The sequence below is a fragment of the Macaca nemestrina genome, chromosome 2 (assembly GCF_043159975.1).
Source record: "Macaca nemestrina isolate mMacNem1 chromosome 2, mMacNem.hap1, whole genome shotgun sequence".
In the NCBI taxonomy this organism is placed as follows: domain Eukaryota; kingdom Metazoa; phylum Chordata; class Mammalia; order Primates; family Cercopithecidae; genus Macaca; species Macaca nemestrina.
The window spans coordinates 121,367,772-121,384,087 of record NC_092126.1 but is presented as its reverse complement, the minus strand read 5'-3'; the positions used below and the strand labels follow the sequence as shown (position 1 = coordinate 121,384,087).

General features: G+C 37.4%; 1 protein-coding gene across 33 annotated transcripts in view; it reads right to left on the bottom strand.

Moving 5' to 3' along the window:
- SLMA (sarcolemma associated protein) overlaps positions 1–16,316 on the bottom strand; it is a 180,010-nt gene that overhangs the window by 69,187 nt on the left and 94,507 nt on the right. For 32 of the 33 annotated variants that reach the window (XM_011743042.2, XM_011743026.2, XM_071091956.1 and 29 more), the window contains exons 5-9: positions 14,169–14,231; positions 5,498–5,593; positions 5,167–5,238; positions 2,487–2,627; positions 1,227–1,364 (exon numbers count right to left, since the gene is read on the bottom strand). In XM_011743042.2, coding sequence (XP_011741344.1) covers positions 1,227–1,364; positions 2,487–2,627; positions 5,167–5,238; positions 5,498–5,593; positions 14,169–14,231 — 510 coding nt within the window. The remainder of the gene's footprint in view (positions 1–1,226; positions 1,365–2,486; positions 2,628–5,166; positions 5,239–5,497; positions 5,594–14,168; positions 14,232–16,316) is intronic. The other variant, XM_071091966.1, reaches the window with a different exon arrangement.

Genomic DNA, 16,316 nt, shown 5'->3' with positions numbered 1-16,316 from the left:
CTAGGCACTCAATCCATGGTTTGAATTAAATCAAGATAGATCTTCACAAACAGTTATAAGATTTTTTTTCTCAGTTATAAGATTCTAAAGGACCAACTAGACATTACTCTATCATTACCCTATGATCTGATCTGTCCTTATTCTAAATGTCTCATAGGCATCTAAAGCAGAGTTAACAGCATCCCTGAAAGCTAAAAGGGAACAGATCATTCCCAGATTCTCTCTGGGCTTGTTCTAGCACAGCACTAAATAGCTGGGCCGTGCCTTTTAGATGGCCTAATGATACGCAGTTTTAGGTTTTAAAACATCTGAATATCATGGGGTTTGCCGATTCTCATCTACTTCCTGTTACATATTTTTAAAATGTCTATTGTGAAGCACTGACTACATATTCATCCAGAGGAACTATGTCAGCATTTACAGGCTTTCAATTATCTATAGTAATGGAGGTTGGGCTAAATGGAATACAGACACCTTCTTTTCACTATAAATTTCAACTGTTATCAAATTTTTACATCAATAACTATTCAGCAATACCTAAAATCTTTTATAGAACTCTTATTTAATATGTAGTACCACCTACATCCTGCTTTCATACTTTCAGCATAATTTAACACATTCAAGGAGACTATGCAAATCAATTCAAAATAGCTATCTATACCAACAGTTTTCAAACTTTTTTTTTTTTTTTTGTGAGACGAAGTCTTGCTCTGTTGCCAGGCTGGAATGCAGTGGCGCAATCTCAGCTCACTGAAACCTCTGCTTCCCGGGTTCAAGTGATTCTCCTGTCTTAGACTCCCAAGGAGCTGGGAATACGGGCGCATGCCCAGCTAATTTTTGCATTTTTAGTAGAGACAGGGTTTCACTATGTTGGCCAGGATGGTCTCAATCTCTTGACCTCATGATCTGCCTGCTTCCGCCTCCCAAAGTGCTGGGATTACAGGCATGAGCCACTGCACCCAGCCCAAACTGTTTTTTGTTTGTTTATTTTTCCTTTGAGATGGAGTATCGCTCTGTCGCCCAGGCTGGAGTGCAGTGACATGATCTTGGCTCGCTGCAACCTCTGTCTCCTGTGTTCAAGCAATTCTCCCACCTCAGCCTCCGGAAAAGCTGGGATTACAGGCGACCACCACCATGCCTAGCTAAAGCAATACCTAAAACCTTAAGCTATCCAGTATGTTAGGGATTATTAGCTTAACATACTTTCAGGCAGAGTAAATACATACCTTTAATTTATCAGATAAATCTTTAATCTCATTAACTGCTCCATTATATTTATTGGCTAATTCTCTTAATTCTTCCTGAGTCCTTTCATTCATTTCTTTCAGATGGGTACATTCATCTTCAGTATTACTCAGACTTCGCTGCGATTCAAGTTTACAGGCAATTTAATTAGAATAAGTGTATATTTGTTATTTAGAATTCCTTCTAAATTAAATTTATAAAAAGTATAATTCTATGGACTATTCTAAATCAACATCTGCCCTGGACTTTATAAAGCTGAGTTAAAGAATTTCAGTTTACTTCAGGTATACACTAAAACAGAAAACGTAACTAAGAATTAACAACAACAACAAAAAAGAAAAGTGGAGGGAGAGTAGGGGCAGGAAAAGGATGCTGCCATTATATAATTACATTTTTGAAAGGCCAATGGGTATGACTTTTAGCTGTGAAAATATTTTAGCCTATCAATCCTTGAAAGCAAGTTTAATAATATCCAGCAATTAATTTAATAAAAAATTAAAAGACAATTAGTAACTTTCTTTCTTTATATGTCAAATTAATCACACAACAGTGAATCAGGCACTATGGGATGAGGTAGCAATACAAACTATACCTGTAGTAAGGAAAGGTATGTTTACCATTTAGTTTTTGATGAGCATTTTAACTAATTCTAGTAATACATTATGTATGTGGTAATTTTGCATTGGTTCAAAGAAATGATCTATATTAGGAATTAAGAGTTTTTGCCCCCAAAGCAATAAAAATTGCATTTTCATTGTTCCTTAAAGACCTAGAAAGGACCTTGGAGATGAATTTACCTTTAAACTTCCTAAATATACGACACAGCTAGTTTTCCTCTCTGGAGAGTGAATTAAAAAAGAACAAGAAGTGTAGTCTCTTGGCCTTACACTGACCACCCTCAAATAGAAGCAAAGCAAAACCAAGTGACAGGAAATCAGTTCCCCAGCACATATCATGGTCTGCTGTATGGAGGGTGAATCCTAAGCAGAATGCAAACAGTAAGATTCCCTGGTTACGTTTTTATTTCCTCAGCCATTGACTAGGGAGCATAAGTACCAAAACTCACATGGTTATGTGGAGAATTCCTGTCAATGAAAGCAGCATAACTGTTCCTTCCCACCTGACAGACAGAAAATATTTCCTAACTATATAATAATACCCATGTTTAAAGTATCCTGGAATGCTTGAGATTTTTTTAAACACTCATAATATTATTTAGTAATTTTTTTTAATTGAAATACCTCAACTTCTGAAAGTTTTCTAACCACTTCAATTTTCTCCTGAAGAACCCGCCTCAGGGACTCTTTGGCTGTTGTCTCATAGTTATGTTTATCCTCTTGTAATGCTATAAGTTCCTTTCGTAAACTATCTTCTGTTTGATTCTAGAATAAAATATATTTATAATTATAGACAAGTTATTTTTTTAAAGCATTTGTTTGAGAAAAATTAACACATTATGACATACTTTAAATTGTATATTAAGGTACCTCCAAACACAAATGATGCTGGCCCTGTATTAACTAAAGATGTATTTAAAAGTTGCATAAGTAAATTATGCCTTCATAAACATATTAATTTCCACTTCCTATAGAAAAAAAAGTTATAGGCAATTAAGAATTTCTCTAAAATATACAAAATTAATTACTCTTATATTTGTCATATTTTCTGCAAATTCCCATATTTACATTTGTAGGCAAAAATAATCAATTACCTTCAAAGGCACCAAGCATTTTAAAACAATGGTTAAAACAAAAAGAATAAGCGTACCATAGGGGAAAAGCAGACTTCATGTCTGGGGCAGGAAATGTACAAAATGAGCCTGAAACATCTTGTCTGAAATGACAGCATGAAGCTATCAATCTGAAAGACATTTACACAGACCAAAGATGGGATAATTCGAGCATCAATAAGAAAAATAGGCTGGCCGCAGTGGTTCAAGCCTGTAATCCCAGCACTTTGGGAGGCCGAGATGGGAGGACTGCATGAGCTCAGGAGTTCAAGACTAGCCTGGGCAACACAGTAAGACCCTGTCTCTAAAACAAGAAAAACAACTGCACCAGATTTAAATACATCAAATGTGTTTAAATCTAAGTGAAGGGAGAAAACACTTCATGGCCAGTCTTTGGTAGATGAAAAAGAACCAATTCATTATTCTGAAATCTAATAAATAAGGGGAGAAAATCACTTATCTTGCTTTCCCCATAGAAAACATACCTCAGGGTTATTTAAATTTTTTTATTCCAATAGCTTTAGGGATACAAGCGGTTTTTGGTTACATGGATAAATTATGTAGTGTTGTTGTCTGGGGTTTTAATGCACTCATCACCTGAGTAGTGTATATTGTATTCAATAGGGAGTTTTTCATCCCTCACTCCCCTCTCTTTCCCAACTTCTGAGTCTCCAATGTCCATCATACCACTCTGTATGCCTTTGCATAACTATAGCTTACCTTCTACTTATAAATGAGAACATTTGGTATTTGGTTTTTGACGCCAGAGTCACAAAAAACAATGGCCATTGTTTTTTCCTTTTTTTGTTTTTTTAGAGACAGGGTCTCTCTTTGTCACCAAGGCTGGAGTGCAGTTCTGCAAACATAACTCACTGTAATCACAAAATCCTTCCACCTAAGCCTCCCAAGTAGCTAGGACTATAGGTATGTACCACCATGCTAAGCAAATATTTAATTTTTGGTAGAGACTGGGTTTTGCCATGTTGCCCATACTGGTCTCAAACTGCCCCCGCTTTTTTTTTTTTTTTTTTTTTTGAGACGTCTCGCTCTGTCGCCCAGGCTGGAGTTCAGAGGCGATCTTGGCTCACTGCAACCTCTACCCCCCAAGGTTTAAGCAATTCTCCTGTCTCAGCCTCTCGAGTAGCTGGGATTACAGGTACATACCACCATGTCCAGCTAATTTTTGTATTGTTAGTAGAGATGGGGTTTCGCCATGTTGGCCATGCTGGTTTTGAATGCCTGACCTCAAGTGATACGCCTGCGTCGGCCTCCCAAAGTGCTGGGATTACAGGCATGAGCCACTGTGTCTGGAAGGAAACTTCTCTTTACAGAAGTAACCCAGCTAAATGAGTGAAGGAATAACAGAATTACATCACTATTTTTGTAACTTTTTTTTATGGTGGTGGTTGTTGTTGAGACAGTTTCACTCTTGTTGCTCAGGCTACAGTGCAATGGCACAGTCTCGGCTCATTGCAACCTCTGCCTGCCAGGTTCAAGGGATTCTCCTGCCTCAGCCTCCCGAGTACCTGAGATTACAGGCATGTGCCACCATGTTTGGCTAATTTTGTTTTAGTAGTGATGGGATTTCTCCATGTTGGTCAGGCTGGTCTTGAACTCTCGAGCTCAGGTGATCTGCCTGCCTCAGCTTCCCAAAGGGCTGGGATTACAGGAGTGAGCCACTGAGCCCAGCCTTATTTTTGTAACCTTAATGAAACAATGGACTAGGCTGGGATGATTAGTGATTGATAAAATCTCAAAAAGAAAGACAACTAGACTTTATGTTGTCCCTTGGTGGAAGAACACAATACCATCCATAAAGGGTTGTTGACAAAAAGAAAAACTAAACCTAAATCAGATCAAATCTCTAGATGAAACTACTAATTTATGCAGTGGGAAGGGGTGCTAAAAAATGTTTAAATAACAATGCAGACTGAGGGAAATTCTAGAGGACAAATGACCCAGTTTTTCCAAGAAATATTAATTGTAATAGAAAAAAGACAGATGTGTATGTGGGTATTCATTACATAATTATTTTTATTTACATGGATGTCTGAAATTTCTCATGACAAAAGATTTAAAAGAATTGTGGAAATGTATAAAGTTTTTAGCATATACTCAAAATGACAGTCAAAGAAATGATGTTACATAAAAAACTATGCATTTCATTTTACACATTTGAGATTAATACCTACTTTGGAGCATGCCTGTAATTGGTTTCCCATAACTTCTAACCGTGATAAGAGTCTATCTTCATCTATTAAAGCCTATTGAAGAAAAATTAAACATAAGTAAAACCCGAGTAATTATAAAGTCACATGTATATAAAAAAAGGTTGCTACTGACAACAAAAGATATAAAAGCATAAAACTGACCAGCATCCACTGTAAAATGCTAAATTTTCAACAACTTGTTCATTAGTTAGGAAATAACTTTGTCTTTGTTTGCTACATTTTAGTTTATTTAACATGCATGGAATATTAAACTATGTTTAAATGTTTCTTAAATATAAAACAACTGGAATACCTGCCAACTGGTATCTGAAGCCTCTTGGGTGATGGCTAGTAGCCGCTGAAGCGTGGCTAACTTCTGTTCCAACATTTGTTCCCGATGTAAGGCCTCCTAGTATTACAAATCACAAAAGAGATTCCAATAAGCTCATCATGATTCTTTTGAGGAGTGATCAATTTTCAGCACATTCTAAAATATTTTCATATTACATCCCCCTTGATGTATTTTAAAGTATGTGACACTTGATAGTACTTAGTAAAATATACAGCAGTCCCTGCTTATCTCTGGTTTCCCTTTCCAGTTTCAGTTATAGTGCAGTACAAGATACACTGAGAGAGACAGACAGAATGTTGACATTCACATAACTTTTATTCACGTAACAGTATGCTGTTGTAATTGTTCTATTATTATTGTTAATTTCTTACTATGCTTAATTTATAAGTTAAACTTTATCATAGGTATGTGTATATATAGGAAAAAACATAGTAGATACAGAGTTTGGCACTATCTGTGATTTCAGGCATCTACTGGGGGTCATGGAACATATTCCCTGCAAATAGGAAATGACTACTTTATGTATATGGGCCACATCATTTTAGTCTCATTTGTTGAGCTGAAAGTACCGCCATTAGAGGTTCTCTAACTGCAACTTCTCCCCTAATAGAAAACAAGTCACCTGTTTTTGTTTTCTTTTTATGCATAATTTGGAAAAGCAAGTTTTTAAAAACATACAATAGAAAAAGCTAATACACAGTGTGTATGTAGACATATACCTATACATACACACACACATATACAAGTCATGCACCACAAAACAACATTTCAGTCAACTACAGACTGCATATACACAGTAGTCCCAAAAAATTATAATGAAGCTGAAAAATTTCTGTCGCTTAGTGACATCATAGCCATCCTAACACTGTAACACAAAGGGGCATTACTCATGTGTTTGAGATGTTGGTGTAAACAAACCTACTGTGCTGCCAGTTATATAAAAGTATAGCACATATAATTATATATAGTACATAATACATAATAGTATTCTATGACTGTTATTAGTTTATGCATGTACTATACTTTTTATTGTTAATTATATATTCCTTCTGCTTACTAAAAAGAAAAAAAGGTTAACTGTAAAATACCTTCAGAGAGGTCCTTTAGGAGGTATCCTGAAGAAGGCACTGTTATCACAGAAGATGACAGCTCCATGCATGTTACTGCCCCTGGAGACCTTTCAGTGGGATAGGATGTGGAGGTGGAAGAGAGTGATACTGATGATCTTGATATTGTGTAGGCCTAGGCTAACGTGTGTGTTTATGTCTTCATTTATAACAAAAAAGTTTAAAAAGTAAAAACAAGTTTAAAACATTTTTAATAAAAAGCTTATAATTTAAGAATAGAAACAAAATTTTTTTTTTTTTTTTTTTTTTTTTTGAGACGGAGTCTGACTGTCGCCCAGGCTGGAGTGCAGTGGCACAGTCTCCGCTCACTGCAAGCTCCGCCTCCCGGGTTCACGCCATTCTCCTGCCTCAGCCTCTCAAGTAGCTGGGAATACAGGCACCCGCCACTATGCCCGGCTAATTTTTTATATTTTTAGTAGAGACCGGGTTTCACCTGTGTAGCCAGGATGGTCTGGATCTCCTGACCTCATGATCCACTCGCCTCGGCCTCCCAAAGTGCTGGGATTACAGGCGTGAGCCACCGCGCCCGGCCAAAAACAAAGTATTTTTGAACAGCTGTACTATGTGTTTGTGTTTTAAGCTAAGTGTGAATACAAGAGTCAAAGAAGTTTTAAAACTTGTAAGTGTATAAAGTAAAAAAGTTATAGTAAGCTAAGTTTAGCTTATTATAGAAGAAAGAAAAACTTTTTTTTCTTGAGACCAGAGTCTAGCTCTGTCACCCAGGCTGGAGTGCAGTTGCATGATGATGTCACTAAGTGATGGCTCACTGTAATCTCAAATTCCTGAGCTTGTGATCCTCCTGCCTCAGCACCCCCTATAGCTAGGATGCAGACACGCACCACCATGCCCAGTTAACTTTTTTTTCTTTTTCTGAGACGAGTCTCGCTCTGTTGCGCAGGCTGGAGTACAATGGCGTGATCTTGGCTCAATGCAACCTCTGCCTCTTGGGTTCAAGCGATTCTCTCACCTCTGCCTCCTGAGTAGCTGGGATGACAGGCAATGCCATCACGCCTGGCTCATTTTTGTATTTTTAGTAGAGATGGCATTTCATCATGTTGGACAGCCTGGTCTCGAACTCCTGACCTCAAGTGATCTGCCCACCTTGGCCTCCCAAAGTGCTGGGATCACAGGCGTGAGTCCCCGCACCCAACCACCAGCTAATATTTTTAATTTTTTTTTTTTTTTAAAACAGATGGGGCCTTCTTATGTTGCTGAGGATGGTCTTGAACTCCTGGTCTCAAGTGATCCTCCCACCTCAGCCATCCAAAGTGCTGGGATTTCAAGCATGAGCCACCATGCTTGCCCCAAAAACTTTTAAAATATATATTTAAAGTAGCCTAAGTGTACAATGTTTATAAAGTCTATGGTAGTGTACAATAATGTCATAGGCCTTCACATTCACTTACTACTCACTCACTGACTCACCCAGAGCAGCTTCCAGTCCTGCAAGCTCTATTGATGGTAAGCGCCTTATACAGGTATATCATTTTCTATCTTTTTCTTTTCTTTTCTTTTTTGAGACAGAGCCTTGCTCTGTCATCCAGGCTGGAGTGCAGGGGTGTGATCTCAGCTTACTGCAACTCTGCCTCCCGGGTTCAAGCAATTCTGGTGTCTCAGCCTCCTGACTAGCTGGGACTACAGGCATGTGCCACCACGCCCAGCTAATTTTTGTATTTTTAGTAGAGACAGGGTTTTGCCATGTTGACCAGGCTGGTCTTGAACTCCTAGCCTCAAGTGTTCCTCCTGCCTTGGTCACCCAAAGTGCTCGGATGACACTGCCTCCAGCCTTTTTCTATCTTTTATACTGTATTTTTACTGTACCTTTTCTACGTTTAGATATGCTTCTAAACACGAATACTACTGTGTTATAACTGCCTTCAGTAAGCAGTACAATAACATGCTGTATGGGTTTGCAGCCTAGGATCAATAGGCTCTACTATATAGCCTAGGTGTGTAATAGGCTATGCCATCTAGGTTATATAAGTACAATGTATAATGTTCGCACAATGACAAAATCACCTAATGAAATCATATGCCTGTTGTAAAGCAATCCATGATAGCATATATATGTATACATATGTATATATACAACCACATACACATATATGTGAATATATGTGAAATATATACACCTCAGAGCAAACTCATTCCAACTGAAGCCAAGATAATCTGGTCATCAGCAAAAATACTTTATAATGGCTTAATTGCACAAGTATGATATCTAAAATAGAGCTTTTAATTTTTCCTTTTAAAAATGTTATTTATATAAACATACACATTTTTGTTTTATTTTATTTCTGAGACAGAGTTTCATTCTGCAGCCCAGGTTGGAGTGCAGTGGCATGATATCGGCTCACCACAACCTCCACCTCCTGGGTTCAAGCAATTCTCATGCCTCAGCCTCCTGAGCAGCTGGGACTACAGGTGCACACCACCATGCCCAGCTAATTTTTGTATTTTTTGTGGAGATGAGCTTTCTCCATGTCGGCCAGGCTGGTCCTGAACTCCTGGTCTCAAGTGATCTGCCTGCCTCGGACTTCCAAAGTGTTGGGATTACAGGCAAGAGCCACCGTGCCCAGCCAATATATACTATTAAAAAGAAAGATTGCTTTATTCGCACAGCCTACTGCATTTTCAGGTGTTCTGATTCTCTCTGACTATATAACACTTAGCAGCAATTAATATACCAAAATAGGTAAGAGTCCACTGAATATTGGTTCAATGTAATAAAGGGATTTATAATGAGAGAGTTAAATAACTATTTGGCAGTTCCAAAGATACATATATAAAATATATATAATATAATATCTAAATATATAATATATATTATATAATATCTAAATAATATATTATAAATATATATTATATAAATATATATCTACTACATATAAAATATCTATTATATAAATATATAATAGATATTATATAAATATATATTATACAATAGCTATGACTTATATATCTATTATATATTATATATCTATTATATATTATATATAGATATATTATATCTATTATATAATAGATATTATATATGTAATAGATATTACATAATGTATATTTATATAATAGATATAATTATATAATAGATGTTATATAAATATATCATATAAATATATAAATATAACAATAGATATTATATTTATAGATTATATATAAGATATATTTATAGATTATATATTTATATAATAGATATATATGTAATAAATATGATATACTTATATCTATATATCTATATATAGATATCTATGTATCTATAAATATATATTATATATCTATTACATATATAATATATATTTATATCTATTACATATATAATAGATATTATATAATTATATAGTATATATATTTTTTGAGATGGAATTTCAATCTTACTGCCCAGGTTGGAGTGCAATGGCACGATCTTGGCTCACCGCAACCTCCGCCTCCCGTGTCCAAGTGATTCTCCTGCCTCAGCCTCCCGAGTAGCTGGGATTACAGGCATGCGCCACCACGCCCGGCTGATTTTGTATTTTTAGTAGAGATGGCGTTTCTCCATTTTGGTCAGGCTGGTCTTGAACTCCTGACCTCAGGTGATCTACCAGCCTTAGCCCCCCAAAGTGCTGGGACTACAGGCGTAGCCACTGTGCCCGGCCCAAAGATATATTTTACAGAGAAAGACATTGGTGTACAAAGTCTAAACTCTAGGTGGCTTGTTAGCAGTTGATAGCTGTTAAGCAGGTCTCCTTCATCCGGAATCAAGGTGAAATGCTCATAGCATTTAGTTGTGTTTTGGCACACCTTCTTCACCTTGTTTTATTCCTGTCATTATCCAGAGCAACACTTATGACCCTAATGCCTCTGAGACACCTCAACAGAGAAGTATGCGCATAGTACTCAAGGTTGAAAGTACAAACATAGTACTCGAGGTTTAAAGCATGAATTTATTGCTCTCCACATCCTTGATAAATAATGAATATGGAAAATTTTGTCTAGAGGTTCTACATTTTAATATAACTCTAAAACTATAGGTTAAATAATCTAATAAAAAGCCATACACCTCAGAATCTATATTAAAACACAGCTTCACTTAAAAGAGACTATTTGCCAAGTTTAAGTTCCTAAAACATTCCTAATATCCAGGAAATTACTCAGATGCTGCAAAAAGTTTTACTGAAAAACAAAACCATCAACCAACCATATCTTTAGAATCTACTTCCACTAGATGGTGTAATTTCATCTTTTTAATTCAATTCCATTTAGAGTTTAACTCCATGAACTATATCCTAACAGAAATCTAGTAAGTCCAGCAATGGTCTTTTAGTTAGTTCTAAGGTATAAAATGCACCTATTCCAGTTTTTATTCAAAATGTTCACAATTTACATTAGAACTTTAGCAGTTCAATAAGAATGTATACAGAAAAGACTGTGGTATAATTTTATCTCAAAGAGCTAGAAAAGGAACAGTAGAGGATTAGGACACTAGGAATATTCACAGAACACGAAGGTTGGAAAGAGTGAGAGAGTGAGGGAGTGAGATTTGCTATCCACGATGACTAGTAACAGTAGTATACAAGCCTGGGATAATAATTTAACCTATATGAGCTCCACACTTCTCATATGAAAAATGAGGTTTAAATTACATTAATCTCAAAGTTTTCTTCCACCTCTAAAAATAAGCAGCTTAATTAATGTGCCTTCCTATTGAATGGTAAACAACTACTAACATTTATGGCATACAGTCTATGTGCCAGGAACTGTTCTAAGTGCTTTACATATATTAATTTTTTTTTATTCTTCACAATTCTGTGAAGTTAAGTGCTGTTACTATATCCATTTCATAGATGAGGAAAATGAGGCATAAAAGAGTTAAACAACTTTCCCAGTAGGTCAGAAATTAAAGCCAACGATTAAATCAAGGGAATTTTGGCTTAGAATACTCTTAAATACTCTATTAAAATCCAAATGTATAATGTTTTTCTATGCATACACTATGCCTGGTGGAAGATAAGATCTGATTAATACATTGATTAATTTTCTGTTCATTTTCATAGATGTGTACATTCTTAACTAAGATGGAACTATTCTCACCGATTGATTCCTATAAAAGAATGTAGGGGGCTGGGTGTGGTGGCTCAGGCCTGTAATCCCAGCACTTTGGGAGGCCAAGGCGGGTGGATCATGAGGTCAGGAGATCGAGACCGTCCTGGCCAACATGGTGAAACTCTGTCTCTATGAAAAATACAAAAAATCAGCCAGGTGTGGTGGCACGCACCTGTAGTCCCAGCTACTCGGGAGGCTGAGGCAGGAGAATCACTTGAACCTGGGAGGCAGAGGTTGCAGTGAGCCAAGATTGCGCCACTGCACTCCAGCCTGGACGACAGAGCAAGACTCCATCTCAGAAAAAAAAAAAAAAAGAATGTAGGGACCCAGGATCACGTGTTTGGTTCTATTATTTGAAACAAAAGACAACTGAAGGCCTACCCACATAAAATGACTCACTCAAGGTCACAAAAGTGGGTTGAGTAGCAGAACTAAGATAAAAACCTCACTCTTGCTGGGTGCAGTGGCTCACACCTGTAATCCCAGCACCTAGGGAGACCAAGGTGGGTGGATCACTTGAGGTCAGGAGTTTAAGACCAGCCTGGCCAACATGGTGAAACCTAAAAATCTACTCTACCCTACTAAAAATACAAAAAATTAGCCAGGTGTGGTGGCACATGCCTTTAATTCCAGCTACTCAGGAGGCTGGGGCAGAAGAATTGCTTAAACCCGGGAGGGGGAGGTTGCAATGAGACGAGATTGAGCCAGTGCACTCCAGTGTGGGTGACAGAGCAAGAGTCCGTTTCAAAAAACAAAACAAAACAAAACAATACCTCAATCTCTAATCTCCTGATCCAGGGTTTTCTTTTACCGTGCTCCCTCACCAGAATAAGAAATATAATCTAGCCCAAACCCACAAAAAACAGAAAAAACAAATAAACAAAAAAACTCAAAACACTTGTTTGCTTATTAGAGATTTGTATGGTTCTTTAAATATGGCATTAATTTGAAGAAGTATCTGCTCTACACCAAGAAATTATTCTGTGAATCAAGCAGCACAGCACAGTGGTTACACAAAGCAGAAAATCTGAGGTCTGGCCGTCCAGGTTCAAATCCCAGCTCTACCATATACTTGATGTGTGATATTGTATAAATTATTAAATCTTCCTGCCTCTCAGTTACTCTATCTGTAAAAATAGGGATAAAATATGCACCTTGTAAGATTGTTGTGATAATTAAATAATATAGGTAAAGTGCTAGAATGAAGCTTGGCATATAATAAGTGCTATATAATTACTTGCTATTAATATTATTAAGCAATCAAAATATCTCCCAGTTTAATTTTATTTAAAAGTCATCTATGGGCCAGGCGCCATGGCTCATGCCTATAATCCCAACACTTTGGGAGGCTGAGGTGGGCAGATTGCCTGAGCTCAGGAGTTTGAGACCACCCTGGGCAACACGGTAAAACCCCATCTCTACTAAAATACAAAAAATTAGCCAGGCATAGTGGTGGATACCTGTAGTCTCAGCCACTCAGGAAGGAGGCAGGAGAATCGCTTGGGCCCAGGAGCCAGAGGTTGTAGTGAGCTGAGATCGTACCATTGCACTCCAGCTTGGGCTACAGAATGTGACTCCATCTCAAAAATGAAATAGAATAAAATAAAACAAAACAAAACAAAACAAAAGCCATCTATGGATAAAGAATTGTTCTGGGGCTTGGCGTGGTGGCTCACACCTATAATCCCAGTGCTTTGGGAGGTTGAAGCAGGACAAAGACTCGAGCCCAGGAGTTTGAGGCTGTAGTGAGTTCTGACCATGCCACTGCACTTCAGCCTGAGAGACAGAGTCAGACCGTGTCTCTCAAAAAATTTAAAAACGGATTTAAAAAAACTGTTTTGGAACCTCCTCATACTTGAAGAAAAAAATTCTCGTACAAAGGCTTTTCTCTAGATTTAATCTTGACTCTTTTATCTTTCTTCGTAAGATCTACTTTTAATCTTTTGTTCTTTTTTGAAAAGATAGTATTTCTTTTGTATTTGTATCCAGCCAATATTTTTTTATCCTATATTTGTGAACTGGCAAAATAAAATATAAGTTGTTTAATTCTGAGCTTCTTTTCTTGAGACAGGGTCTTGCTCTGCTGCCTAGGATGGAGTACAGTGGTGCCATCAAAGTTCACTGCAGCCTCAACCCCCTGGGCTCAAGCAATCCTCTCACCTGAGACTTCCAAGTAGCTGGGACGACAGATGCACACCATCACACCTGGTTAATTACAAAACTTTTTTTGTAGAGACGGGGTCTCACTTTATTGCCCAGGTTGGACTCAAACTCTTGGCCTCAAACAATCCTTCTGCCTAGGCCTCCCAAAGTCCTGGGATTACAGGCATTAACCACCATGTCTGGCCCTAATTCTGCTTTTAAGAACTTTTAAAAGTTTAAAAGAAATTCTGCTTATAAGAATTCTCAAGATTTACTTTTACCTGTAGATACTGAGAAAGCTGGAATAGTTCCTGAGAGTACATACTTGGAGTGTTAGCAGCAACCTAGAAACAAATGACACAATATCAACAGAAAACACTTCATAAAAAACATTAAACCAATTCCTTGAAATGTCTACTTACTTAAATATGCAAAATAACTGTTATTAAAATCACAAATTTATAGCACAAAGGCAATATAGCCTTTTAAGTTTTTTCTTTTCTGATGGAAAAAAGCCTTTTCTTAATCCAGAAATAAAACCTCCTAAATCAATAGATCCACATATTTTCCCTTTAAAATTCATCATTAAATAGTTCTTTACTATTTTAACAAGCCTCATTCATTTAGAAGTAGCCATCTTCAAAATGGTATTTTTATGTGGTATAGGGACGGCAGGGGCATGAAATACAACACTTTGTCCAGTGGCCTGAGGCAATGTTTCTTTAAATCCATAGGTAAGTTTTAAGAAAAAAGATGGGAAGTAATGGTGTTTAAACACTGTAAGTCATAGTCAAACTATTTAGAACTCAAGAGTATTATAAGGAATATCTTCTATAAGGGTTTTTTCAAGGTTGTGGAATATAGAACCATGGCATTATTTAAAAAGAAAAAAAAGAGGAAGGGTCGGGCGCAGTGGCTCATGCCTATAATCCCAGCACTTTGGAAGGCCGAGGGAGGTGGATCACCTGAGGCCACGAGTTCGAGAGACCAGCCTGGTCAACATGGTGAAACCACGTCTCTACTAAAAATACAAAAAATAGCCGTGTCACACTACTGCACTTCAGCTTGGATGACAGAGCAAGACTCCATCTCAAAAAAATAAATAAATAAATAAGAAGAAGAAGGGCTGGGCACGGTGGCTCACGCCTGTAATCCCAGCACTTTGGGAAGCCGAGGCGGCCAGATCACCTGAGGTTGGGAGTCCAAGACCAGCCTGACCGACATGGAGAAACCCCGTCTCTACTAAAAACGTAAAATTAGCAGGGCGTGGTGGCGCATGCCTGTAATACCAGCTACTCGGGATGCTAGGGCAGAAGAATTGCTCGAACCTGGAAGGTGGAGGTTGCGGTAAGCTGAGATTGCAACACTGCACTCTAGCCTGGGCAACATGAGTTAAACTGTCTCAAAAAAAAAAGGAGTAGGAGGAGGAGGAAAGAAGGAAGAAGAAGGAAGAGGAAAAAGAAGGAAGGAAGGAAGGAGGAGGAGGAAAGAAGGAAGGAGGAAGAGGAAAAAGAAGGAAGGAAGGAAGGAGGAGGAGGAAGAAAAGGAAGAGGAAGAAGAAAAAGAAGAAGAGGAGGAGGAAGGAGAAGAGGGAGCAGAAGGAGGAGGAAGAAAAAGGAGGAGGAGGTGGGAGGAAAAAGAGGAAGAAGGAAGGAAGAAGAAGAAGGAAGAAGAAGAGAGAAGAAGGAATAAGTAGGAGGAGGGAGGAAGAAGAAAAAAAACAAAGAAGAAAGAAGGAAGAAGAAGGATAAAAAAGAAAAGAAGGAACAAGAAAGAAGGAAGAAGGAAGAAAGAAGAATAAGGAAAAAGAAAAAAGGAAGGAGGAGGAAGAAAAGAAAGAAAAAGGAAGAAATATGAGGAGGAGGAGAAGAGGGAGAAAACAACAAGAAGGAAGAAAAGGAGGAGGAAAGAAGAAAGAAAAGAAGAAGAGGAGGAGGAGCAAGAGGAGGAGAAGAAGGAGGAAGAAAGACTACTGGGTTGCTGTAATATTTACCCCTATGTGTTAGCTTATTAATGATGTTATAGCACCAGTCCTTATTAAGCTTGGGAAGTATACTTTAATTAATATGCTGACTAGAAAGCAGAGAGTTGGCATTATTTCTTAAATTTACTTCCAAATTAGCAGTACCATTATTTACTTCTGAATAATTCTCGGTATTGCAGAAGTTGATGATTAACCACTTTTACTTCTAAAAAAGGAATCTAACAGAGAACTTCAGTTTCAAGCAGGCTTTCACTCTTCATTCAAATGGAGGAAAAATGTAAAATATTTTTTCCACTAGTTTAGTTATTGCACTAAGAAAACTAGACTCCCACATTAATGTCAAAAGATGTATTTTGGGGGGCTAATTAGCAATGATACCTATAATTGAATAAACCATTATTTCTGAACAAAAGAAAAATGCTTTCTAGCAAGCAATTACTGCAAA